Source organism: Struthio camelus, chromosome 12 (genome assembly GCF_040807025.1).
Source record: "Struthio camelus isolate bStrCam1 chromosome 12, bStrCam1.hap1, whole genome shotgun sequence".
In the NCBI taxonomy this organism is placed as follows: Eukaryota; Metazoa; Chordata; class Aves; order Struthioniformes; family Struthionidae; genus Struthio; species Struthio camelus.
In genome coordinates this window covers 17414665-17442596 of record NC_090953.1, presented here as the reverse complement: position 1 = coordinate 17442596, position 27932 = coordinate 17414665, and the positions used below count along the sequence as shown (strand labels likewise).

At 38.4% G+C, this 27932-nt stretch overlaps 1 protein-coding gene across 6 annotated transcripts; it reads left to right on the top strand.

Annotated features, from left to right (window-relative positions):
• Positions 1–7: 7 nt before the first annotated feature.
• SLTM (SAFB like transcription modulator) lies at positions 8–26067 on the top strand. Of its 6 annotated transcripts, none has more exons than XM_068959096.1 (21): positions 8–223; positions 956–1043; positions 9359–9423; positions 9777–9962; positions 10440–10487; positions 11457–11484; positions 12895–13309; positions 13873–13922; positions 15898–16016; positions 17644–17793; positions 17885–17994; positions 18082–18242; positions 18588–18679; positions 18908–19071; positions 20160–20334; positions 20933–21057; positions 22082–22252; positions 23127–23441; positions 23913–24054; positions 24855–25012; positions 25415–26067. In XM_068959096.1, the coding sequence occupies exons 1-21, from the start codon at positions 23–25 to the stop codon at positions 25521–25523; spliced, it is 3072 nt and encodes a 1023-aa protein (XP_068815197.1). In that variant the 5' UTR covers positions 8–22; the 3' UTR covers positions 25524–26067. The 6 variants fall into 6 exon arrangements, with proteins under 6 accessions (XP_068815197.1, XP_068815196.1, XP_068815199.1 ...); XM_068959095.1 differs by having other exon boundaries at positions 23901–24054; XM_068959098.1 differs by having other exon boundaries at positions 12841–13309; positions 18082–18161.
• Positions 26068–27932: the final 1865 nt, after the last annotated feature.

Sequence of the window (27932 nt, the reverse complement as noted above, 5' to 3'; positions counted from 1 at the left end):
TGCCGCGCTCAGTCGCTCTAAAATGGCCGCCGCCGCCTCGTCTCCCGCGGCTGCGGGGGCTCCTGCGGCGCCCGCCACCCCGGCAGCGGCGGTGGCGGCGGTGCCCCCCACCGAGAGCAAGAAGATCACCGACCTCCGGGTCATCGACCTCAAGTCGGAGCTGAAGCGGCGCAACCTGGACATCACTGGGGTGAAGACGGTGCTCATCTCCCGGCTCAAGCAGGTGAGAGGCCAACGCAGGCCGCGGGGGCCCGGCCCGGCCCGGCCTGACGGGACGTGACCGGCAGCGGGCCCGGCCCGGCCCGGTCCGGTGCCGCGGGCCGCCCGGCTCCGGGGGCGGGGCCCTCGCAGCCCGCCGGGCGCCCCGGTGCGGGGGGCGGGACCTCTCCTCGCCCCGCTGCCGGCGCTGGCGGAGGGGTGAGGGCCGCCGTGCCGCGGGCAGCCCCGGCGGCGGCGCCCGGTCCCGGGGCGGTGGCGGCGCGGCACGGCAGGGCACGGCACGCCCCTCTCGGCGCCGGTGCTCGGCCGCCGGGCCGCGGCGGGCGCTGTCCCCCGGCTGGCGCGGCCCGCCGGCCCGGCCGCCGGAGCTCGCCCCGGGGCTAGCTGCTGCGGTAGGGGTTTTGTGGGTGTGTTCCCCCCCCGCCCGTCCTGTTTTTTTGGCCTGCTCTTAATGTCATCGCGGTTGTCTTAGCGGCCTTCTAGTGTTATGTTTCCAAAGAGAAATGTGCTGATCTTTCATATGTAGTCCTTTGAAAATGTCATTTTAACAGATTAAAATGCTGTCTTTTGTGGACTCTTGCTCTTCCCCTGTTTCAAGTGAAAGGTTTAGCCTGAGCTGTTTTATGTAATACTCCCTTTAGTTAGAAAGAATCAATAATTTGGCTCTTTGACATCTGCTAAAGTCAAGTTCTTCAGGTTCCCATTAAACTTCATTAATTTTTTTTATCGTCTTCAGGCTATAGAAGAGGAAGGAGGTGATCCAGATAATATTGAAGTAACTGTTTCAGCTGACACACCCACCAAGAAACCAACTAAAGGCAAAGGTTAAAACCCATTTATATAGATTACAGCTTTAAACAGATTTTTGTGGCATATATCACCTTAAAGTAAGAGTATTATAGAACTGTGATCTGCAGCTTGGAGGCAGTTGTGCTTTTACTGATTATGACTGATGTCATGTGTGGCACCTTTCCTTTCTTACTTGCCCTCAGTCACCACGTTTGTTTCTAAAGCCTCTCTGCTTTCCCTCTGTCCCTGGTCATCAGCACTCCTTTCACCTGCTTACTTCCTTTTTCTGCAAACTGCTGAGTCTGTCTCCCGGTGTCACGTATCCACTTACCACTGGAGTTGTGGGATACACTGAGAAAAATGGGCCTTTAGGGAACTTTGTGATATATAGGGATACTGGATATAAATGGAAAAATAGAGGATTAGGTGATGTGTTACAAGGTAGTGGCTCTGTAGCCTGCAGGTCCTGGAGACGTATGCTGTGTGTGATGAGGCTGTTTAGATGATGTGTGAGACTTTTGGAATGTGCTGTGTAACAGGGAGCCTGAATGTGGAGCATTATAGGTGTAAAACGGATATAGGAAGCACTGCCTGGCTCTAGTGCTGGAGGTGGGTAAGCGTTATGTCTTTGTGACCAAGAGTATCTGGGGAACAGCAGAGGGAGAATTAAGAGGTCATTAAACTATGAGAAGGAACTGGACCCATGTAAGTGATGAGTCCATGGTGATACGTGGTACGGGGTGCTGTCCAAAGAGTAGTATGTTGTGTGGGTTCATTACAGTACTTTTTACTGAAGTAAGACAGGATTTATAAATAAGGATTTCCTGTATGTGCTCTGAAGGCTCTCTGTGAAATAAAATGTCCAGTTAAGAGTTTTCTTAATTTTCCTTTTGTGAAAAATTGTGATTCAGATTCCAAACTGATCTGGTTGGCAGTGATTATGTCAGTTTTATTTTCTTGTACATAAGTGTTTAAATAAAATTGAACATAGAAATGTTCATACATGTGCTACAGATAATCTGTTTTGGAAATGATCAAACTTATTCCACTGTCACTTGTTTTAAGTTAAGTTTTATGATGGCAGTGATTAATCTACTTCACTCTAGTGCTGCAAATGGTGAGTTTAATATGAAATATATCTGCATAGAAAGTTTGAATAACTTAACTCATCTGTTCTTTGGCATGCTAGAGAAATAAAAAGGAAATAGACTAACAATATGGTTTCATGTTCTTCTGTGAAATTCCTTTATTCCCTGTTCTGTAAAGGTAACTGATGCTGAAGAAAATTGTATGGAAGCTAAATGAGGAAACACTGTTACAATTTTTAATGTAGAAACTTAAATGATTTTTTTTTTTTCCTCCTGTGATGAATGCCTCATCTCTTCTGTTGCTTTTCATCTTTCTGTTTTCTAAGCTAATATCATGATGATGTTCTTGAATTGGCCTCTGATGAATTACTGTCTTGGATAGTTCTACTCTTTTACTTCCCCAAAGATAGCCTGTCTATTAGTGATGTTGCTGCCTTAGGCAAGGCTTCGGTAGCTGCTCACTGCCACCTCTTCTGTGGATTTAAATTGTCGGGCTTACGTATGACACGTACGTTCTTGGTACCACTCAACGCAAAATATGACCCTCCTGAAGTTCTTATTTGCTTGCTTTGCACACTCAGAGTTTCTTGTTACTTTCTGGATTATAAAAATCTTATGAATAGATTTTGTTCCAAAAGTGTGAGACGGTTCTACTGTATTAATCCCCTTTGAGGAACACGAAAAACTCACTCATTTTGCTAGGGGAAATCTCTTTGGATCTTATTGGTCCACCTTTTTCATAACTTTCCTTTCAGCTTAAAGATACTGTTCCTAACTATTCCATTATGTGCTAATTGCTGATTTTGAGACTGACATCTTCCCCCCTGCACGGTGCCGCAGGCCCCTTTCTGCTGAAGTACGTTACTAGTAACCAGAAGGTTTTTGTCAGAACTGGGAAATCTAGCACTTAAAAATCCATTGCCTAGCTTGCCACTGAGAAACTTTTGAAGGCAGGCAGGAGGTAGGTAGGCATGCCCATCAGCTTCAGTAGGACTGAGTTTTCTCTTAAAATTAACTAACTTGGTCCCGATTGTTGCATGTACACACTCTTCACTATGAATAGTGTTGCGTCCCTTACTGAACGTACAGACAAATTGTTCCAAGCCTTTTGCTAATGCTTGCTGTTTTCCCCTAAATGGCTTCAGACTAATTCTAATAGATCTTTATTTTGATTGTTTTACTGCTGCCCGGTGGTAAAATGAATGGTGCCACCAGTCAGTCCTATATATGTATATTTTTGCCATGTATCGCTATACAAAGGAAGGTATGACTAGCAGACGTTTGTTGGAGTTATGACTAAAGTAGAGCCCTAGAAAAGGTTAGGGAGCGGGAGTAAAGGATAAACCTCCTTGCAGCAGCTGGAGAAGGATGAATGGGGCAGAGGAAGGAGGTTTTCCTTCCAAAGGAAGCATCAGATCTGTCAGATGGCCTTTGCTTTCAGACTTGAATGTCTCTTGTAGCCATTTCTACTGCAACTCTTAGGTCTGTGGCAAAGTCAGATGGCTAATTCCCCAGTGCTGTCTTTTAGAAAAGTTTGATCTGGAGTATTGATGCAGGTTGAACTGGAGAGGCATAGTGGAGGAAGGCTTCAATGTTTGTTTTTCCTCTCGTTTTGTGTTTTTTAATGCTGACAAAAATAGTGGAGAACAGGAATAGGAAAGAGGCTGTAACAGTGGAACTTACTTTTATAGAACAGGATTTTGTAATGTTCTGATAAATTAGGTTATTGCCTAGCCATGTAGTGCAGCATGTTTACTGTGACTGCGATGATACAAAACCAACTTGCTATGGGATGGAAGAAGAAACATCTGTTCTATCTTTCAGGATAGAAAAATAAAGTCTTTGCCAAGCAGGTTTGAAAGCAGGCTTTCTTCCTCTTTTGAAACGTCACCTCAGCCGCATCCTGCTCAAAGTTCTGCAGCATGAGATGCTGTATGAAAAATGAGGCTTAGTTCTCTTTACTGACTAGCCCAAAATTTAGATGAAACATAGGGAACTATGCGTATCTACTCCTCAGGAAAGCGTACAATCCCCAGGTTAGTAAAATATAACAGTTTTTACCAGAAGCTAGTTTAAGTAAATATTTGGGATGAAGAAGAATTGCAGAACGTCTAACTTAGAAGAGTTGGGGAGGTGAAATCAGCTGCTTTTACCAGTTAAAATTTGAAAACTTAAAGGCCCTTTATGTATACAAATACTAAGTGCTAAATCAAACCCAACTTGGACAGCTTCGGCTATGCCTCCCCACTGTTGCTCTCAGTAGCTGCGGACTAATTTCTCTTTTTGTAAAGAGGTGACAGTATTCAAAAAACCTGTTCTTTTCAAGCCTGAATATTGTGTTTCTTGTATCTAGAGGAAGTTACTTTACTGCTAAGAAGAAATTTTCTAAAAATATCTCTGCTGCGAACATTTGTTTGAATTTTTGCAACCCAAAATATTGTAGCATTTTATTGATGCATCATAACTTGGTGATTGGAAGTCATTTTTCTGCTAAGCTCTGGAGCTAGTGTGAATGAAGAATACACTTTAGACTGAACAATTGTAACTTTAAAATTCTAATGCAAGCAAATATGCTAATTTGCTAAGTTTCAAGTTTGTAAGGCTAGTTAGACACCTGTTACCTTCTGCCTTAAGTACCCTTCTGGTTTCTGACTCTATTTCTAGTTTGAAGATACTGTCTTTTAGATCAAATGCTCACAACTGATAGTGGCTGATTTATACTGTTACCTGGTTACTTTTGGCTTTGTTAAACCTGTTTGATTACTAAAAAACATAAATAAGTTGTACAAGATTGGCCTTTAAAAGGAAAGAGGAGTGGGGGAAATCTGGAAGACAGACGACCTAATGACAGAAATATTAAAATAGTTCTGTTCAACAAATTGTCTGTTCACCTTTTCTTCCCGTGTTTGGGTTGTTAACATCTATTAATACAGTTCTGTGGTCTGACTTCTGAAATGCTGTGCTGTGCAGCAGCAAGCTTGCCCCAAGGTAGATCAGAATTTTCCTACTCAATGAATCTTCACTGGAAGAAGATAAGGGATTCTAAACTGCATTGAAAATAGGTGTCTTGTATTAGCATTGCTTACACAACATAATCTGTGTGCTAGTACAAATGTCTTGATTTTAATCTTGAATAACTTGAATTTTCATTTCATTTCTAAATAAATACTTTCAGAATAAATTCTCCAAAATAATCTTCCTCCTGAGTATCTCTTGGCTCTTGTTGGCCTGATAATTTTCTTCTTTTTCTTAAGTAAGAAGGTAGCTTCTTTGAACTCATTGGCTCATTCTGTCGGTTGTCTACATTTTCTGAATGAAATTGTAAAGACTAAAAAAATGACCTCTCCCTGCTCATTTGGGGGGGGGGGGGGCTGCACTTGAACACAGGGCTACTACAGCTTCAGCTAATTTGGGCTGTTAATGTTACAAGGCATGTCAGTCTTAATTGACTCACAAATTGAATTTGTTAATTTCTCGGTATCTGACCAGTGGTGTTAAACCATTCTAGGTATCCCTGCAAGCTTGTAGTTATTTCTCTCAATGTTAAACAAACAGAAGTAATGAATGTAGTCCTCTTGTTTTGAGGAAAGATGTGCATTATAAAGAGAATGTTCCTTTAAAGTAGATTTGCTTCTCCTGCATTAATGAGTGGATGATGTATAGAAAAAGGATTTTTCTTTGCGGAGGGGAGTTCTTAAACTAAAGTAAGTTAATACCTGAACTCAGTTTTGTTCTGCTTATTAGAAATGTGAGATGTCATAAGTTGTAATAAATACTTGAAAAATAAGTTGCAGACCTGTTCTTGGAAACACCTTGTATAGTGGTTCCGATACTGGAAAGTTCCTTTCGTCATTTGCATTAAGATATATCATGCCTAATTGAAGTGAGATATAAATGGTACGCAACAAACTCTAGGTAAGGCTTTCATGTCCCCTTAGATAACTTATTAGGCAAGATTAGTTCTTCCTAATATTTCCCAAATAATTTCATTAAAGAGGGTGTAATATCTCTAATGAGCTACACTAGAAAGTATTATGAATGTTTAATCATATGGCAAATGTTGTGAACAATTCAGTGACTCTGGAGAGTATCCAACTTTGCCAAATACATCCCTTCTAAAAACCTTAAACGATTAAGAGTAATATCCTGCAGAAGCTATAGAAAGCTTAAATATTCTTGTAAACTTATAGTACCACTTAAGAAGTCGTTAGTATGAATACATAATTTACTTTTTGTTAATGTTGCTCAGGCAAATGGTACTACTTAAGTTGTAGCAGACCTTTTAACTAAATAACTTTATAAAGCCTGTTCCATTATAATGACTTTCTTTTCTCTTCCTTCTCCTTTTTCTCCTGCACCGTGTTTTTGATGAATCTTTAGCATGTGGCACAGCAGGACCATTTGGGGTTTCAGCAGTAATATTGGAAAAGTTGCAATCACTAACTCTTCTAAAACTTGATTATGAATGCGTCGCTCTACTGTGCAGATAACTAATGTGGTTAAGATTTGTATAAAATGTGCTTAATTCTGTATGCTCTCTGAATAGCGCATACGTAGGACTGTGAATAAGTAGAACAAACTTGTGCTACCTTAAGGCTTGTAAATGAGATGAAAGCTGAAGCTGCATGTTGTTGAAACAACGTTTTAAATACGCTCCAAATCATCTGCTTATTTCTGAGGAGACTCATTGTCTATGTAAATAGTGTGTTGCAATTTTACAGCGTGTAGCAATTGCCATTGCCAAAACGGTGGTTGAGCATGGCTTACAAAGGAGTGCCACCATTCCAAAGTAAATGAATATCTGTGTTAGCTCAGGCATCCAGCTTTGCAGTGAGCAGTGTTTATACCACTGACGTTTCAATAGCCACTGGATGGATAATCTTTACATAAGAAATTTTATCACGTGTTGACAACTTGTATGACTTGAGACCTGCTGTGCCTGTTGTCTGCAGAAGGTCCGGCTGTTCCGACAGTAATTGTTAACGTGCCTTTTAATCTCAGTTATTTTCCTTTAAGTGATACTGGTCTTGAATAGGTTCACAACTGCTGTCAGTTGTTGTGAACTGACTTTAGTTATGTGGAGACATAAGCCAAATGTGCCTTTCGGTATCCCACTGTGAGTGACTGTCGGTGTAGAAAAGCTTTGAATTTTTGTGGATGCAGGTTTTTTTGCAAAGTTACTGCTATTACAGACCTCTACCAACAGCTGGAAACTATCTGCACTGGAACCTTGAAGTACCACTTTTGAACAGTGTAACTTCTACCAGATCAGAGTGACCTGAAACACTGACCTGGCAGGGTAAACGTCGGGGGTAAAAGTCTTCATGACTTGAAGCTGGGAACTGCGGGTCATTATTTAGGTCTTTTATGTCTTTGAATACTACTGGTACTCGGAGGCTTTTAATCAAAAGACAGACTAAAGAAAGAATGTGGAAAACATGTCCTTGTGTCTAGCTTACTCCAGCAGCAAACAAAAACATGTGGACAGCTTAATTATTAAGAGGTATAACTTCCTTTTGGTGAGGACACATTGATTAAAATTTAGTTCTCTAGGTGACATTGCAGAATGATAGGACTCCTCGCTTGAGGTAATTCTTTTTTTTTTTTTTTTTTTTTTTTCCCTCTCCATTTTCCTCTGAAACCTGGGTGCTGGATTTCCTCAGGCAAAACGAGTGAATTTAAACAGCTTTCAAAATGTTACGTGCTAAATAGTTGCTAAAGATGTCTAACATCTGCTGTGTTTGTATTTGCCTATGTCTGTGTATGTTTAACTGGATATGGGATGCAGGAATAACGTAGACTTTTAAGTTTTAACAAACTAGAGCTGAAATGTGAGAGAGGCAAAACAAAGTAGTTGAATGTGTGTAGAAATCGTTGCTCTGTCTCATTGCCTTTTCTTTATATATATATATCTGTGGCTATAGATTCTATTACAGAAGGCCAAAAACAGTATTCATCCAAAATCTGGGTTTCTTTTGCTTTCAGAGATCAGATATGATGCACATTTAAAAACTGTCCTTCCCAATTGTAAGTTCACACCTCTTTCTGAGGAAAGCTAGCTGCTTTAGGTATACCTGTGCTGCTGTTTTTGACACAAAACAGCAGTCTCTTTCTTTGTCCTATAATTGAGCAGTTTCCAGCTTTGAAAGGCAAATCAGAACTTTGCGTATGAAACTGTGTGTGTACAAGTCCGTTGCTGACAAAATTGACTATTCCAAGTGGCAGAAGCATGTGCTTGCTTTATCAAACTTTGACCTATATTTTCCTTTCCTATTGCTTTATAATATCTATAGAGTTTATTTAGCCATTCTTTAGGGGGTGGAGTTATGGGTGAAGAAGTGATGTCAAGAAATAAAGCATTAAGTGTTATCATGAGTGCCATTTCATTTGCATCTTGTATTGATTCTGAGTTCTGGAAGAAGGTCAGTAAAGCTGTTCCTAACAGAACTGCTTTTGTACCTTCAGCTACTGAAAACCTCCTCAGAGGTTAATCTTCAGTGGAATATTTCAGAGATACAGAATGCTGTAAAAATGATGCATCTGTGTCAAGGTAGTTATAGCTAGTGTTCACTTTAGAGTCTTATTTTTGCAGAAGATTAAGGATGTGCATTGGGTTCCAAAGGGAATTCTGTGTAGTCATCATCTCCACTGAGCCATCTTTATTAGGAAAAAAAGCATATATGCACTGGAAGAACAAAGTTCTATGTAAGAAGGCATCAGTACGCTAAAGAATATCTTTTTAAAAAAAAAAAAAAAGCTGAGTGCTTGACTTGACTCTGATGAGAAGCATTGGGAAAGATGGCTTTGTAGCGGTTGTGGAATCTCAGTGCCTGCAGATACTTGAAAACACAGCTAGATGAGACGCTGATCAGTCTGATCATATTTGGAAGTTAGCCTTGCTTTTGAGCAGTAGGCTGACTAGATGTTGGAAGGAATCTCTGGACGTCCTTTACGAAGTCATAAAGTATAATTTAGCTCCAGTAATTCTAGAAATATAGAATGCTTTAAGGCTTTCTCGGATTCCATTATTTTTTAAAGTAGAAGGGTTGATACTAAAATTGCTAACTTGAAAGTAGCTGCTTTCATAAGTTGTTCATAACCACTGGTTTGATGTTTCTTCCCCTCACCTTAAAAATTCAGGGTTTTGGAAGGGTTATATCATAGTGAGCAGTTCAGATAAACTAATGCCCAGTGTGTAATCGGTATTAAGAAGGTCTGTTGTACATGGCAGCTCTAATCATTAGCATATTCTGTCATTTCAGGTAAGAAGCAGGAAGCTGATGAATTAGCTGGTGATGTGTCAGTTGAAGAAGATTCCTTTGTCAAGGTAATAAAATTATGTATTTTTTGAGAAACTTTGGAGTGTGGGGGTTGGGTGTGTGGTTTTTTTTTTTTTTTTTTTTTTTTTAACTGTATTCATGGCTGTCATGCCTAAAGCTGCTTCTTTGTGAGGTGTTTTGTTTGTTTGTTTTAACCCAGAAGTTAACCAAAGAAAACCAAACGGTAGAGTTGCACATATGTAGAATTTGTATAAGCAAATTCACTGTAGGATTATAAATTAAGTATTGAGATTATGGCTGTGATGCAGTATTTAGCAGAAACAGTGAACCTAGCAGTGAATGTTTCATAGTCTAGCTAATGCACTTAGTTATGCAAGATATTTCTTGTTCACATTAAAAGGAAAGTGAATTGGAGACTCAAGATGCAAGTGATCAAGATGGAAATGATGAATTAAAGGACTTTGAAGAATCTGTTGAAGATGAGAATTTGAATTCTAAAGAACTGCCATCTACAGAAAAGAAAAGATACCCTGACTTGGAGCCAGCAGAGACAACAGAAGATGCAGAAAAGGATTCTGAAAGTCAGGTACCTTGCTGTATTTTACATGTGTGGTGTGGTTTTTTGTTTTTGGTTTTTTTTTTTTTTTGGTAGCAAAACATATGTTTTACTGAGTGTGCCTGCATTGCTAGGAAATTGGAACTAGTTTTTTCGGTTTGTCTTGCTCAGTTATGTCTAAAAGATAATGTGATACTCTTTTGTTCTTCTTGACCTGTTTCTGAATAGTCCTGAAACAAGCATGGCATTAGTTAATAAATTTCTGTTATGGTCCTCTGTCTGCATAACTGAGTTCCCAAGTGGTTCTTTTCCCTGGTGCTGGTAGTGATATACATAATCAGAACACTGAACTGAAAGATGCAAGTCATGAGGGCTGCCCGGCGATGTTCACCTTATTGAGCATGTATCTGTTAAACTAAAATGTTTTCCTGAGTCAGCCGAACGTCGCGACGCTCTGTTTTATAAGTGTCTTACAAATAGTTTGTTGAACCTTTTATGTTTTCATAGGAAAATGAAGGTCAAGATGTAGAAGATTACACTTTTCCAACTGTCCATGTAAGTTCCAAATCAGTTTTGTTAAGCAGATTCTCATATTGCAGTTGATTCAAAAAAGATTGCTTTAGAGTGTTTTTTTGTTCCAACATGCGTCTTTAGAGAATCAGATGATTTCAATACAGGTAAACAATATGGGAAGCTTTTATTCAGTTTTTTATAGTGCAGATAACTTTGCCAAAGAAGATATCCTATTTGAGTGCAACTTCCTTCTACAGTTGGGAGTATTCACTGCATAGGCTTAACAAGGAATGTCTTTTAAGCTCTCTTAAACAGCTCAGAAGGTTGTACTAAATGCTTTCTAGCATAGTATAAACAGCTTTTATATCTAGCACTTCTGTTTTAACTTCAAAATATGCTTTTGGAGGTGAATTTTTTTTTTTTTTTTTAATACTAACATTATAAACATCTTTACCCTCAGAAATTCATTCTGAGTTCAAGTAATTTTTAAAATACGTGGAACTGATGTCTGGAAAGTGACATCTCCTATGGCATGTTTTGTTCACTAAAGTTAATGATAACTGAATAAGCAAATACTTGTTCAAATAACTATGTTTCACTTTTAAATACTAAACGGAGGAAGCGTATCTAGTTTCTAATTTCTCTCCTAGGCTTTCAAAGCTAATGATGGATTGCTTGCATCTCACTGAAAGTACTAGTCAGCAATGTGACTTCCATTCTGAAGGCTTTAGCAAGATGTGGGACAGTTTGGAAATGTCCTACTGACTTAAGGGTGAGGAAGAAGTGGCATTCTGCAACCAATTGCAAACTGCAAAAGTGTTGAGGATAGACACCATTGAAGTTTGGTACAAACTTCCAGTGATTTGGCAAGGTGTATAGGCTTGGTTACTAGCTGATTGTTTTTGGAAACAGTTTCCAGTTCATTAATTTGCCTTAGCTATATATTCTATAGAAATATGAACTGTTGTACTTAAGTAGGAGACACTTAGTCTTGACTTCCTTCTCTTGCAGGACGGTGAAGATGAAGAAAATGAGAAAGGTATGTTTGAAGTTTAATAGAGTTCAGAGGTCTTTAGTCTGGTAGACCAGGCAGCTTTCTTTTGTAATATTCAGTCTCTTTACTAATACTAGGCTTGTCTCCAGTACTAAGTATCAGCTGTCTCCCTATTAAGCTCAGTGTCTGGAATCCTTGCAGTCGGTGGGTTTATTTCACTCTCAAGAGTTATCTTACTCTTAAGAGTTGATTACAGTACTTATCAGTTACTGTGGTGGATGTATAACAACTCATACTATGACTTTTAACTAAATAAAAAAACATAGTATTCAAGGACTCTGACTTAAATATACGGTAAGTCTTGATGCGAAAAGTTCCAACTTGCACTGCAGTAACTGATGTTTAACTGAGTGAAATGGTACACCCTTACATGGAACTTGAGCACCCAACAAATGCATGGACCATCATATGCTTGACTTACTGTCACTTGGAAATACCAGTTGCATATAGAATGGTAAAGCAAGTGTTTGGAAACCTATGGAGTGGCTACCTTTTTTAAGCTGTGCTCATTAGTGAAACGATAGAAGGAATGTAACGCGTTTGGTCAAACAGACTTTCTGGACAGAAGTCTTAAGGATTCTACCTATTGTGGACTGGAAAGGACATGGAACACCATCACTTTACACAAGATGGAATAAACACGCTACTGAAGTTACAGGATAAAACTACAGACTCCTTGTTTACGAGGGACCTTATGACTGAAGCATCTCTTCTCTGCAAATCCAAGAATACTGTTGGAGATGCCAATATGGGACTGAGAATGGGAAATCCATACAGTGGATGAAGACGGAACCGTTTTTCAACGAACTCTGGATTAAAGCTCGCTCTTCTGTTTTCTGCAGCAGCCTTATGCAACTAACTTGACTGACAAACAACTGGAGAAAGGAAAAGCCAAAGAGAACACCAACACGGAAGATTGACTGGAATTCTCCAAGACTGTTCATCTTTCAGATTTGGGAAGGTTAGAAGTCGTAAGACCAGGAAGATTCAAAAACAGATTAAGTCAAACTGTGAGCGTCTGAAGCAACTATTTCCTTATGGCACGCTAAATTCTAAACTGGAAAATGGATACTTTCTATGAAGAACGGGTATCTACAGGATGGAACCGTATTCTGACTCCTAATGTTTTGGTATTTGTCTCTAGAAAATGTATTTTGCCATGAAGAATAAGTGATCCTGGGTAAAGGATTTATATATGTGTTAATACACCTTGTGTTTTTTCTAACCTTCCATCAGTGCTAATAACTGGCTTTGTATTTTCTAGGTCCTATTCTAGCTTATGCATATGAAATTGTTTAAACTTCTTGTTTTGCCATATTTATTCCTGTTAAATCCTCTTAGATAAAGCAGGTTCTGGTGATGGTACACAAGAAGTATCTAAACCTCTTCCTTCAGAAGAAAGCCTAGCTGAGGCTGATCACACGGCTCATGAAGAGATGGAAGCTAACACCTCTGTGAAAGAAGCTGAGGATGATAACATATCGGTTACAATCCAGGCTGAAGATGCCATCACTCTGGATTTTGATGGTGATGACCTCCTAGAAACAGGTAAAAATGTGAAAATTACAGATTCCGAAGCAAGTAAGCCAAAAGATGGGCAGGATACCATTTCACAGAGCCTGGAGAAGGAAAGCAAGGACTATGAGATGACTGAGAACCATAAAGATGGTAAGAAGGAAGACTGCGTGAAGGGTGATCCTGTCAAGAAGGAAGCCAGAGAAAGTTCAAAGAAAGCAGAATCTGGAGACAAAGAAAAGGATACTTTGAAGAAAGGTCCCTCCTCTACTGGGGCCTCAGGTCAAGCAAAGAGGTTTGTTTTTCTATGTCAGTTCTTTACGATACTGAGTACCAGCATTCAATAAGATCACTCTACATTAAGGGGGTAGCAGCAAGAATCTTATAATTAGTATCCTATGCTCCTGCCTATAGATTTTTTTGACCGCCATAAGTTACTTTTTAAAATTCAAGATCTTCGTATAGACACTATGTCCTACTGATTGCATTGTCGAATTGTCAGCATTTATTTATTTTTTTCAAATTGACGAGTTTTTTAAATGTCCTTGTGATGATGGTAATGAACAGCTATCAGTTCTAAGAACACAAAATGAAGTCAAGTCCCCGTCCTGAAATGTGGAGAAGATTGCCATATATCCACTGAATAGAATTGTCAGAGAATCTAGATCTTCAGGCATCTTGGGGAAAATCAGTGCAAGAATCCATAAGGGAATCATTTGTTCAAATATAACCCAGTCTAGCCCTTTTTATTTTTATTTTTGAAATGTTAACTTGTGTATTAGTATTAGCAGTATAAAATGCAATGCTTATCAAATTCTGTGTTTTGAATTGTCTTCTGATTTTAATTTGCTTCTCTAGCTCTACTAAGGACTCTAAAGAAAGCAAGACAACATCAAAGGATGATAAAGGTAACTATTAGTTAGGGTAGTACATTATCATGAGCCAAATGTTTTCCTATTTGAGAACTTTCTTGCTGTGTACTAAAATGGCTTATATAGTTGATTTCATCTGGCTGTAGTAAATTATGCTTGAGGTACAGTAGTCACTAGCTGTGGCTTTTTTCCCCTCTGATGCCAGATTCTTCATAAGATCAAAAATACTTATTCTAAGCACTAAATAAAAATATATTTTCCTACTTCAAAACAGATTCCACTTCTGAGTCCCAGGTCTTGGTTTTAATGAGAAGGTGTAATTTTCAGATATGCTTTCTGTGATTGAAATAGAGCCCTTTGTGTGGATGTTATACAAAACAAGCAAAAAATACCAACAAAGTACTTAAACAACATCAGTGAAGTCTGCTTGTTTTGTTTTTAATTCTAGCTCATCCCTAAATAAAGTGAATTCTCAACTAAAGTAGCTATACCAGCCAAGATGCTGGTTAGCAAAATTGCACTAGTGGCTGTTTAGTGTGTTAAAATCAGAGCTATTGATCTGTCTTGGAATTTGTCTGTTGCTATAAGACCCAGTATTTTTATTTAAAAATTTACAGAACGCAGCTTAAGAGTGCACAAATGTCACCAGTTACATTGGTGCTTCAGAGTTGAACAAATGCGTTCTTATGAGTTCACGAGTCTCCTTATTTTGCCTTCCTGCTAGCTTTCTGCCAAAACGCCTTCATCAGTCTCTTATGTCTGAGTCGCTAATGGATGAAGGGGACTTCATCTCATAAATGAATTTTTGAGGAGAAAGTTTTATGACAAATGTAAATTAGTCATCTGTAAATGCATGTCTGTTCATGACAGTTACATGCTTACACTGAAATTAAAGTAAGATATAGCAAGTCCACAGTAATGTTACAGGTACAATGTAAGGTTATTATAATATGTAACTACTATAAGGCTGTCTTAAAATACATATGCAAAGCTAGTGTAGTGTGTTTGTTTATAATAATTATAATTCACTATTTAATTATATTCTAAATATATTACAGTTTACCATGATAATCTAGGTTTATCAAGATAGCCCTACTTGAAGAGGACTGAAGCTTTTTGCTGCTTTTTGCTCCTAGTCAATCTTGATGCATTGAAGAAGGAAGCTTATCCTTTTTCCGAAGGTGGTTAAATTACCTTTTAAAATCCTAGCCACCACCAGATTTTCCATCTCTTAAGTTGGAGCTACAGTACTGGTCTTGCCTGTATGACTGGCTGCATTTTTAACGTACTCAAAAGCAGTTCATAAATTTAGTAGTGAACAATTGTGAGGAACATGATTATATTAGTCATGTGAGTTCTTAGTTCTATGTTGTTGCAAAAATGGCTAATATGTTATTTATTTACTTATTTTTAAGGCAGGTAATGTTTTTCATGCTTCTCCTTAGTATGTTTGAGATCGGTTTGGGTGTGCTGCATCCAGTTCTAGTAGCAGTATTTTTTAAAAAGTTGCTCTGCATGGAGGGCAGACGCCTCAAGAAGCTGCAGAAATCAGACATGTTATTTTGGAGGGTAGGGAAAAATAAGTCGTACTGAGGATTAATTAAGTCTCTTCTATCAGTCACCTTCTTGGTAATGTGAGTAGTATAAAGGCAAATGTTGGGTGCTAGAAAGACTTCTTTGGATGGAAGTTATTGGTAAGAAACATAAGTTGAAGCTAAATTTAGATACTCAAAGGAAGGGAAAAAGCATGTTTTTAACTGAGGTTTATAGAATTTTTTTAGCTCTGTTTTTTGGGTATGAATTAGCCAAGCTGTTGGTCTCAATACATGAGTAAATTAATGAAATCTTATGGCATATTTTTTTTTTATATAGAAGTCTTGTCAAGAAAGGTAACGGGATAAAGCATTACTTAGAGGTAACAGGCTAAGCTACTCTTTTCAGCAGCGGTTTAGTTCGGTGTTCCCTGTACCCCTCTCTTTAATTTTTGGCTGTTTTGTAAAACTTGTTTCAGGAAGCGCAAGCAGTGTTAGTGGTAGCAGTGGAAGTTCAACTAGAAACCTGTGGGTTAGCGGACTCTCTTCCAACACAAAAGCTGCTGACTTGAAAAATCTCTTTGGCAAATATGGAAAGGTATTTTATGTGGTGTGATACCATTTGTGTGTTTTGTGTTTCTCTCCCCCTCCCTTGTTCTAATACAGAATTTGAGCAATGCTTCATTTAAATAGAAGTCTAGGATGAAATGTCTAACCAGTGTAATCTAAAAACCCAATACTTTCAGCACCTAAAGTAAGAATGTATGCCTTATGGGAAGAACCGTAAATTTTTTTTGTTTGTTTTTCCTTAAGAAATTCTTCTTCTGTTGAGGTAAGATAGATGCAAAAGCAGTGTCGGTATTATGATTGTTCAGGACTGGCTTTAAGTAAAAGAAGAGGGGGAAAAAAGGATTTTGAAATTAAATAACAATGGTTATGTTCTTGTGCAGCAGCTGTATTGAACCATGGGTTTAAGACGCTATGCCAACTGGTAAAACTGTGATATGAACAGTCTTTACAGCACCTGCTGCATTGAGAGACTTTGTAAAATGTGGTTTGGAGAACTTCTGAATGGGAAAAATAGGCAAAAAACGTGACTGTTAATGCCTATTCTTTCAGAGATTTTTTTTTTTTTTTTTTTTGCTTTATGACTTAATGAATTCTGTTACAGGCTGATTAAACTGTTTTCTTGAATTTTCATTTGATTTAACACCTGAACTCCATAGAACACTGAAGAATTCCTAGAAGCTAAACGTTTTTTGAAAACATCATTTGCTCAAACAACAAGTTATTGATAACTATATGAATTCACAGTATTTATATAAACCTGTGCTCTTATGACTTTATTACCTCTTAGGGACTGGTTAGAACCTTAGGACTGTGAATAGTAACTATCTGTACTGATTATTGGATGTATGATTAGTCCAGTGAATTTAGTAGATGATTTTATTTACTGACTTCACAGGTGTTGAAACCTGAGAGTGTATTTGCTAGCACTTTCAGTTTGTTGGCTGTTCTTGCTGTAAAGATGCTTGGTACACGTAATTACTCAGATTTTAATTTTTTAAATAAATTGGGGAAATATTTAACGAGTAAATGAATATATTATTGCATGCTATTAAAAAGATGAAATTGCTGCATTGGAGCACAATTAAATCAAGAAATTTTGCTCTGGTAGTTACAGAAGTTCTAACAAGCAGCAGGGATGCATGCTTAATATTTTCCTGAGAAACAGGCATCAAAGGGCTGTTTACTGAAGTTGTTTAACTGACACGTTTGCTATTGGCCTTTGAAGAATTGAGCTCCTTAATAAATTGCTGCATAATACTGCTTATACCTTCCTACCAGTAATCGGCAGCTGCTGATTCATTCTTTTTTGGGAGTTGGAGGGTGGGGGATGAGGTGGTTGTCCATCCATCAAATTCTACATCTGTGGTGTTTCTGTGAATGAATTCTCATAAGTCTGAAAGAAACATTTAAGTGGTGTCGTGACTGGTGAAAACAGGCAGGAGACATTAATTTGCTGTGATGTGATAGCTCGGATGAAATTTTTGAAAAGCGGCAGCCTCCTGTGCAGCTATACGCTTTTGAAAACTTAGAGCATCACTTTTGCTTGTGGGGTGCTGTTTTTGTTTGTTTGAACACTAGAATAAAAACATTGGAATATCATCTCTTCCTTACTAGAAACGTCTCTCTAAAAGCCTACATTTAACCTCTTTATGTAGGTACTTGGTGCAAAGGTGGTCACAAATGCACGAAGCCCAGGGGCAAAGTGTTATGGCATAGTAACAATGTCTTCTAGTACAGAAGTGGCTAGATGTATAGCACACCTTCATCGAACAGAGCTGCATGGACAACAAATTTCTGTTGAGAAAGTAAGTTTAATAAGGTGAAAACTTGTTGCAAAATAAATGGCCTTCTGCAAGAATATGTATTAACCTAATGCGCTTTTGGAAAAAAAAATAGGTGAAAGGTGATCCCTCCAAAAAGGAATTGAAGAAAGAAAGTGATGAGAAATCCAGTTCGGGTAGAAACATGGGAGATAAGAAGAGTGCATCAAGTGATAAAACGAGCAAGTAAGAACTCTCATGTGTCTTGTAAAGTTGGAAAATTATTTGGGTTGAATCTTCCTCACTGCATTTGTGTATTTCTCTCCTAACAAGAACTCCATCAACCAAAAAGGAAGAAAAGAAATCTGAGAAATCTGAAAAAAAAGAAAGTAAAGAAGCCAAGAAAACAGAAGGTAAAGATGAGAAGAGTGATAATGGATCAAGTGGCCCTAATCAAGAATCCACTAAAAAAACTGAAGAAAAGAAAAGAATAAGTATGCAATATAGCAGTGTTTCCTCCTGTTGAATCTGTGTGTCTGGCTTGGTTTTGGGGCATGTTCTTGCTCTTGCAGGAAAAAAGATTAACCAAACACCTATTCTTTTTTAAAAGATTCCAGTTACATCTATTACTTTACTTTATAACTGTTGTAAAAGCTTCCATATTTTATATTACTACTTAACTGCACAGACATGTGCTGGCATGCTTCTCCTACCAGTAACACTTCAGTTTAAAGATTGAGAAATTTCATCAAGGAAAATATGTAATAGGCAACTGGGGATTTGTGTTTGTTTTAAACCTTCTCTTTTTTTTTTTCCCCCCCCACCCCACCCCTCACTAGGTGGTAAAAGCCCAGGTCAAGTTGTAGTTCTAGACCAAACAAAAGGAGACCAAGGCCACACTAGGACAGTTAGAAGGGGAAGGTTTGATAAAGTAAGTATCTATGGATTTGACGCTCTCCTTATTTGATTTGATGCTCCCTTACAGCTGATACCTTTAGTGAAAAGTCAATAAACTATCTCAAACTGTTAAGCTTAGATAGATCTGAAGCTTTGTATGCTTTGGGATAGCTAAGTAGTTGTTGATACATGAACATAGCATCCAGAAATCTCCCTAAATGAATGAGACTTCTGAAATAACCATTGTAATCTCTATCTATAGCCACAGATATTGAGGAACAAAGAGCGTATTATTCAAGATAAAGTGAAATTCAGGGAATACAGGGGTAGAAAGGATATCTTGCCTTTTGAAAAGATGAAGGAACAGAGATTGCGAGAACACATGGTTCGATTGGAAAGAATACGACGAGCTGTTGAACTCCGAAGGTAGTAATTCAACTTTTTGCTAAAGGCTATTTTAAACATTAACTGATCAGATATTATATTTAGAAATCTAATTAGAATGCGTTCTGTCAAGCCTTACTCAGATGTTAAGGTCTGGGGCTGTGCCTAACGGTATCGTCAAACAAATAGCTGATTGCAAAATTTTTCTTTTTTAATAGACATATGTGTATGCACATGGCTTAGTGTTTGTTATAGGGGGGTGTATCTCATAACTGTTTTGCATGCTAGCTTTCTTTTTGAAAAAATAAGGAGTTGACAATTAGACATAAAATACAAAAATAGTGACCTTCACAGAGAACAATTGTACATCTAAATGACAGATCGAGCATAGTACAATATTTTCTCTTTAAATGTATTTTAATGGTTGGATAATCTTTTCTTTTCTGCTCTTCTTATATGACTAAAAGTTTTCAAAGGATACTTTAATACCTTGTGTCATTAGCTGGATTTCCCTAAGCAAAGGAATTCCCAGCAGGCATAGAGCTTATACAAGAAGCAGGAAAGGTGCTTTCTTCTATGCTCTGTTACAGGAGGTGGGGAGAGGAAAGGAAAAAGCAAAATTGACTGTCCACAAGTATACCTATCCTGTGTAAGTCAGAGTAGTCTTGCTGCTTTCTGTGTAAGAATAAGAAAGCAGTAAGTGAGTTTTTCTTAGCTTGAAGAGGATAAGAGCTGAAATAGCAAGTATGCTTAAGAACCAAGTCATGTTTTTGGTATGGTCTTGTTTTCTGGGTTTTTTTTTTTTTTTTTGTGTTGGCTGTAGTTGTCATTGTCCGCATCACAGCACACCAATGAGTCCAGCATAAAGTATATTCAAAATAATGATACTTGATATGCCTTTTTCTAGCAGCTGTTGTCTGGCTAAATGGTTGTGTAGAACATGTGTAGCACACTTTGGCTCTTTGGGGATAAAAGCAGTAGAATTCTGATACAATGGCTGCTGCCAGTAGCCTCTTCTCAAATAGTTTTTGAATGTCTCTGGCTGGAGTAATGTTAGCTTTGAATGAGAAGGAATTTTTCAGTTAAATGTCTGCTGTAAATCACAGTACTGCCTCTTTATTTTTTTTCAGGCGAAGAGAAATCGCTGAAAGAGAGCGTCGTGAGAGAGAACGCATACGAATAATGCATGAGCGAGAAGAATGCTTGCAGAGGGAAAGGGAACGATTAGAAATAGAAAGACAAAAGCTAGAGCGGGAAAGAATGGAACGGGAGCGTTTAGAAAGAGAACGTGTTCGTATCGAACAGGTATGCATATTTTGAACTGTAGTGCAATGTCATTTTGGACTATAACCCTGTTTGTACTTGCCGTGAAGTTTTCTCTTCACGCATTCACCCAGGCCTCGAACGAAACAACTGAACAATACGTAATCCACAGTGTACAACAATGGTCTTTAATTTTTTTATCTGGCTTATAAGTGATTTGATAGCAAGCTCTTTCTACTGGTTGTGCAGTGGCTTATTCATGTCTATCACTAATATTCACGCTGAAACTCAATGGATCATACTGCCCATAGAAGTCTAACCTAACTGCCAGATTTTGCCTATAAAGCAGTGTCACTGCAAACCTAACGAGAGGCAGCTCAGGTCAAAGCACATAGTAGCAGTTCAAGAAATTACTTGGAGCTTGTTCTAGCTAACCACTAGCTTCTTGGTTGTATCTGGTCTTTAGAGAAGTATTGCTCATGCTCTTTAATCTTTTGTGTTATCCATGGATAAATTATATCAGCCTTTAATGGAAAACTACTGAGTGTTACTTCTGTATATTTGATAATTGTTTTATAGATGCTGCTAATAAAGAGATTTAGGGTTTGCTATGTTTATTCACCTTTCCCTTTTATGATAGGAACGTCGAAAAGAAGCAGAGCGTATTGCTCGTGAAAGGGAGGAACTTCGTCGACAACAGCAGCAACTTCGTTATGAACAGGAGAAGAGGAATTCTTTGAAACGTCCACGTGATGTAGATCACAGGTAATCTAATTCTCAAACTATTGTTTTGCAGCCCCTAGTAAAAGGAAGCAGCTACCTTGTGTCAGACAAAGCATGTTTGTACCTGGAACTTTCAGTCTTTGTGCAAGAACTGAATTTCTGGTATTTGTTTGTTTTTTGACATTTATTTATGCCAAATAAGAAACATACGTTGTCTGTAGAGACAGCTTTGAATTAAGATAAGCATCACGTGAACAAATTCTTGCTGTACCGAAAGAGTATAACTTACTTCAGTACGTTTGCTGAGAGAAGCCGTTCTTCTGACTAAACGGCTGGAATGTCTAGCTTATACTTTGAGAATTCACATTTCTGGTAATTTGATGGATCAAGGAGTCGGTATGATGGCTTAGTTTTTACTGAAGCTGATGACATCTGTCATCCACTGTTTGAGCCACGTGACTTCGACTGGCTTTGATGCACTGATTTTTATATCGTTATAAGAATAGGCCTAAGCTATTGAAATTGACATAGGTGTCGACGGAATATAAGTGTGAATAAGTAGTTATGGTAGATGCAGTAGCAGAACACTAATGTTCCTTCATCCGGAGGAGGAAAGACAGCTTCAGTTTTCAAGGCTGTTAATTATATGCCCCACTCTCGCACATTCTGATCATAAAGGCCTGAATGTTCCTCATGAGCATGGCTGTGACGTTTACCATGTTCTTCCCTGAGAAAGCTTGTTTGTGTGTACGTACGTACACATTTTTGTTGTTTTTTAAACTATCCAGCAGAGTAAACTTACTGTTCAGACGCTATTACAATAATATTTTTTTCTTTTTAAATTTGCAGTTCAGATGGAGCTTTTTTTTTTTTAATGATTTTTTTTCACTGCTATTTAAAATGTACATGCCTGCACATGCCTTGGGTTTTCCAAAGGTTAGAGGTTTGTCTTTAAAACAGACTTTTAACATGAACCGTTTGCTACCTATTACATTATATTTCTGTATATTAAGGCATCATTTAAATCTTTATAATTGACTAGGGTTGTCCTCCTTCTTGCTTAAAGGAGAGATGATCCGTACTGGAATGAGAATAAGAAGATGGCTCTTGATACAGACGCACGTTTTAGTCATGGTTCAGATTACAGTCGCCAGCAGAATAGGTTTAATGATTTTGATCACAGAGAAAGGGGACGATATCCAGAAGGTTCTTCTGTTCCATCATCCTCCTTTGATAGGTAAGTTTAAATAATCGGGTAGGTATTTGCCTGCCAGCATCTCTATGGATTTCACTCCAACTGTTCAAAACTTAAGTGCTAAAGGCTTTATGCAGTTGTGATGCAATAGAAATGCAGCAGTGTCCTGATTATTTCTTAAGTCTTCAGGACTGGCCATTTGCACTCTTCTCTGGGGACATTAAATTAGCTGTCTCGTGTTATTTTTTGAGACACTTTTTTAAAAGAATTTTTTTAGATTTATTACTGTTTCACATCTATTCATAAAAAGATTCCAATGGTTTAGGTGTGTCCTAAGTGGTAACTTTTCCTTAGGAAACTAAGCTAAAAGCAGCTGACTTAATCAGTGTTAAGACCGTAACTAGCAGGAGACACATTGGTCAGAGTCCATTTAACTGTTCAGTAGATACTGGGTCCAGAACCAACATCATGTATTTCCATGAAACTTCTTCAATAACCAGTTATGAAATTAAGACCACAGAATTGTAGCTTCTGCTCTTTTGTTTTTATGCTGCAAGGAAGTAGAATTTCAGTTTCAAGCTGACTTGAAATCTAGCATTCCCTATGTTTTATGCTAGAGAGGAAAACAAAAAAGGAGGTCATGCAATTGCTGAAATATTGTACTTAGGAACAGATAAATCCATTAAAAAGTGTTAAGCTGGGGAAGAACTTGAGTTGAGCTCAAAATGACAATGGTAAAATCAATATATTTTGGTGTAGGAGGGATCCTTGAGATACATACCACATACATGGTAATAAACATATATTATAAAGGTGAATAGTATTTTTGTCTGCTTACCCATGTGCATGCATATGTGCTGAAATAAGAGTAAGATACAGATCAAGCAAGTGACTTTTTCCTACTGCAACTACTTAGGCGAGAACGTTTTGTAAATCAAGGCGAAGCAAAAAAGACACGCCCAACAGCACGAAGAGAAGAGCCGGGGTTTGAGAGATATCCTAAAAACTTCAGTGAGTCCAGAAGAAATGAACCACCACAGCCAAGAAGCGAACTTCGAGATACGGACAGACGAGAAGTGCGAGGAGACAGAGATGAGAGAAGAACAGTGATAATTCATGACAGACCTGAAATACCACATGGTCGGCATCCAAGAGAGACTGGTTCAAATCCACCTAGGCAAACAAATTGGAAGAGCGAAGGAAGCCTAAGCACAGACAAACGAGATGGCAGGTAAGTTTGCTGGATACTCAACAAATTAGTAAAGGTGCCGATTCTTGCAGAAACTGCTCATAATACTGATTCCTCAGGAACTGCTGTATAAATAGAGAACAAACCCCCTCCTGAAGAATGGCAAAATCCTTTTCCAAAAAGCATTAGGAAAACTTATGTGTAGTTTGGTAGGTTGTCATAGAGACTAAACTTCATCTGTAAACTTGGTGCTGGCTCCCAGCAGTCTACTCTTGATCATGCCAAGTAACATATAGTAAGGAGGCTTTTATGAGAGAACACAGATGTAAGCAAATACATGCATTATTTAGAGAACCCCTTAAATTTTCAAAAGATTGTTTCTAAGACGCTAACTGCAAGTCGCTAGGAACCTGAAAAACACAGAAAAAGGAATCTTGAAATCTGCATGTGCTGCAATTCGGTACCAGTTCTGCTATACTGAAACAAAAATTTTGATAAAAGTAATTTTTACAGAGGCGAGAGGCCAGAACGATCAGGAAGAGAAGTGTCTGGACACGTGAGAGGTGCACCTCCTGGTAGCCGTAGCAGCGCTTCTGGGTATGGAAGCAGGGAAGGAGAACGAGGCGTGATGGGAGAAAGAGGTGGCGGAGGACAAGTGAGTCATCTGTGTGTGCATGAGAGAGAGAGGTTGGAAAATAGAAAATCGGTGCTGGAAAACGAGCTGACCATATAGCCAGAATGCTTGCTAATGATTTATGTAGTGCTTAGTTTGTTGTGTGCTATTAGGAAGTTCTTTATTTTAAAACACCTTTTAAAACAAACAAACAACCCCAAAATATACACAACTCTACTTATGTTCAGCATATCTCAAGCAGATCAGAGCAATGGCTATCATACCTGAATGAGTTCTTAATTAGGCTTTTAAATATTGGTCATTCTCCTTTATTTTCAGTGTCCTAACCTTACGCTGCCTGGTACTTCTAGTACGGTTTGTCACTGTAACCTATAAGGTGCTGCTCAGTGAAAACCTGCATGGCTTGACTTTAAAGCCTGCCTGCAGACTAAATGCTTCATGATACTAGCTCCTGATGTGTTTAAAAAATAAGTGGTTTCCCTTTCTGTAGTTACATGGAACATGCTTGTCAGTGATCATATGAAATCAAGGCAGAACTGGGAGCAAAGTACAAGCTCATGGAACTTCACCCCTCTACACGCTCACACAGTCATTACTGCAAATTAGCTCCATTTTGTTATCTAAATTTATTTTTAAGACTGTTGCAAGCATGGATTAGGTGCAAATGGACTGAAATATTCAAAGTCAAGCATCTTAACATTCGTAGTGGAGACCTGTAAGTGTAAGCTTAACTTTATTGAAAATTTTATGCTTCATCTTCAGCATTGACTTAAAAAAAAATACACCTTTCTTTATGAAAATGACTCTCACTTTCTCTGTAGCACTATAATGAAGACAGACACGTTGTTGAACGCCATAGTCGTGAAACTGGACCAAGAAAAGAGTGGCATGGACCTAGTTCTCAAGGAAGTGGGTATCATGACACAAGGAGAATGGGAGATGGCCGTGGAGGAGGTGGCATGATGTCTCCACATACAAGGTACAAAAAATACTCCTTCCTCTCACTTCCCCACTGAGCTCTCAAAGCTCTGGTTGTGCTTAAGAAGTATAATAGTCTCAGTGCAATCAACGTGACTTGCTGTGGAAGGGGTTGCTGCTGCACAACATACACTCCATCCTTCCAAGCCAGCACAGGCTCTGCATTAAGTGTTTAGATCTGTTGTATTGCTAATGGCAGTATGGTTCAGCTGCACTATTCATCTACCCTATGAAGTGAGTGACTTCTTGTAAAGCCTTTTTTTCTTGCATGGTTTCAAGTCTCTTTTGAGACTTTGGTTTTAACAGTTGACTGATAAGAGAAGTAACGATGTTCTTACCTGCACACCAAGCTTTTAGGTACTTACCATAACTTTTAACACTTTTTTAAAACCTTTGTTTCCAGTAACTCTTCACCAATTAATAGAGTTGTACAGATCACAGGCAATTCCATGCAGAGGGGAAGTGGCTCAGGATTTAAGCCGTTTAAAGGTGGACCTCCACGAAGATTCTAAGATCTACAGCTGCTTGGTTTCGAGATAACTTATTGAAATCTCTTGTAAACTTTCTCTGATTAAAAACAGGAAATCTTGTCTGGAAATCCTGGTTAAATTTTTTTAATTTAACATGATTACTTTTCCTCTCAATTTTGGAGGCATTTTAATAGTTGCGTTGTAATTTTGGATAGTTTTTGTGTATCTTTGATAAGCATTTTCCCTGAGGCACTAGAGCTGTGTAAAACAAATTGGAACCAAAACATTTGTTAATCTTGTATAAAAGAATAGTTTGCAGCTGTGTGCTAGTAGTTTAATTTACCAACATTAGCTCTGTGGTGTCATGCTTTAAAGTTAGCTGCTTACCACAACATTACACAACTATAACCTCCATTTTGAAGGTTGTCCAGGCTATTCTCTGCTTTCTAATTTGTAGAGAAATAAGATTGTTCTTGCATTACTGGGTATTATGTAACCTATTTTTGCAGAAGGTACTGTTACATTGAGTGCATTTATGTGTATTCTTGCAAATGTATTCTTTTGAAATAAACCTTCATATTCTGTATAGCTTCTAGTAAGTCTTTGAAATTTGGTCTTTGGGAAAGGAAGAGAGAATAAAACTGACATGTTGGTATAGCAAATCAAAACAATATTGACAAATCCTAGTGAATAGCATGATTGCTTAAAGCTCCCAAACCATTCTGTTGTAATAAAGGCATTGTCTGTCAAACTGCAGCTGTACTACATCATGACAGTTTGGTTCCTGATTGACTCAAAAGGGATGTTTGCTTGTCTTTCAAGCATGTGCTTTTAAAATCTGTGTGAGTATGCATTTGACCACATACCCCCCACCTGGGGATATTCATGTCTCAATAAGGATGCAAGTAATCCTACTAGCCTTGGAAAAGACCCCCCCTACCACTTTAGATCAGTTTCTCTAGAGACTGCAGGTAAAAGGTGTAGACTTGTTCCTGTTTTTGTTTGTAGGGAGAGGATTACCTTTGCTTAAAAGACAGAAATACAACTGATGCATTTGGGTACTCTGAGGCTTCTTCTAAAAATTAAGTGGTGGTCCTCAGTCTCGCTCAAATAAGCAGAGATACCCAATAAAAACTATAAAAATAAAAACATCTTTTCTGTATGTTTTGACCCAAGCTGCAGGCTCAAAACACTTGGATGGGGAGTAGCTACTTAAAACTTTCATGAAGAGATCTCTCCTAAATGTACTTGATAGCACATGCTTTAAATAGACCCACCAGATAAGAGAAAATAGCCTCGTTGTACTGGAGGATGTTTGTATTTCATAAAGGAGTTCAAAATGAGTCCTAGAGCTATTTACCTTGTTCTGTTGAATTGGATCATAAATGGCTTTAAAAATAGTAACATGATTGTATTTGCATAAACAGTGGAATACAGATTTATATGGTCATTATGTAACTGAGATTAGCTGGAAAGCTTGAAGCTTGATCTAAACTTTTTCTAATCATCTCCTTCACTGTTATGCACCTTGAAAACATAGTGGGATTTCTGATAGTACTAGGCAGACTAGTACCAGAAAACTTGCAAGAGGCCTTACTCTTGCTCTCACAACTCTCCCTTTGCTCTAGCAAAGCTCTGGCAGACTTTATCATGAAGTTAGGTTAATGGAAGACAGTTTTTCTGGTTTTGTTTTATTAATCATCCTTGAATTTCAGATAACTTGTTGCTTTCTAAATGAAAGAGAGGTAGTGGGCCTTTTAAAGACTAAGATTTGTCTACCAACAGTCTTTGTTACAGTGTGGTGGATGAGCACCAAGGGACTGCTACAGACTTGGACACCTAAGGATGCTCTTTTTTCCAGCAAGTAACTTGCTTTCACTTAGTATCGACTTTAGTTCTTCCTTTTACAGGTGTAAGGGGAACAGAGTAAAACAGAAAAGCAAAGCAGTAAGTCACTTGAAAAAATTCTGAAAGCAAATGTGTCTGCTAGATACATCCTCCTCAGTAAGGGAGGAATATCAGGAATTTCGTGTCTAGGATAGTTTGTGGCTCTCGGGTTACAAGAACTTTATATTTTTACACAGAAATTGCATATTATCTAGTACTGTGATGAATCTGAAATTCAAGTTAGTCTTGTATAGCCCCTTGAAGGCCCTGGTAACTAAAGGTAGGCTACTGTTTATACTGCTTCTGAGGGAGGTGGGGGGGGGGAGGGGGGCAAGTGAAAAGAAAGCTGAAACTTTAGAGGGGAGTGCACAGGGAGACTTCTTTAGCTGGCCTTCCAGAGAACCTGTTGGAGCAAAGGAAGAGGCACATTCTGCAACAGCTGTATAACTGCTACTAACTTCTAGCAGTTGTTTCATTTTCCTTTTTCTCAACAGAAGAGAGCCATTGCCTGGTCTCTGGACTAATTGCAGGACTCTTAGCAGGATGCAGTATCAGCCTCATTAT

Coding starts and splice junctions, on each gene's coding strand:
- SLTM (XM_068959092.1), top strand. CDS start 23: ATGGCCGCCGCCGCCTCGTCTCCCGCGGCTGCGGGGGCTCCTGCGGCG. Junction 21,058..22,081: donor CCACGTGATGTAGATCACAG/GTAATCTAATTC, acceptor TCTTGCTTAAAG/GAGAGATGATCCGTACTGGA. Junction 23,442..23,900: donor ACAGACAAACGAGATGGCAG/GTAAGTTTGCTG, acceptor TTTTGATAAAAG/TAATTTTTACAGAGGCGAGA.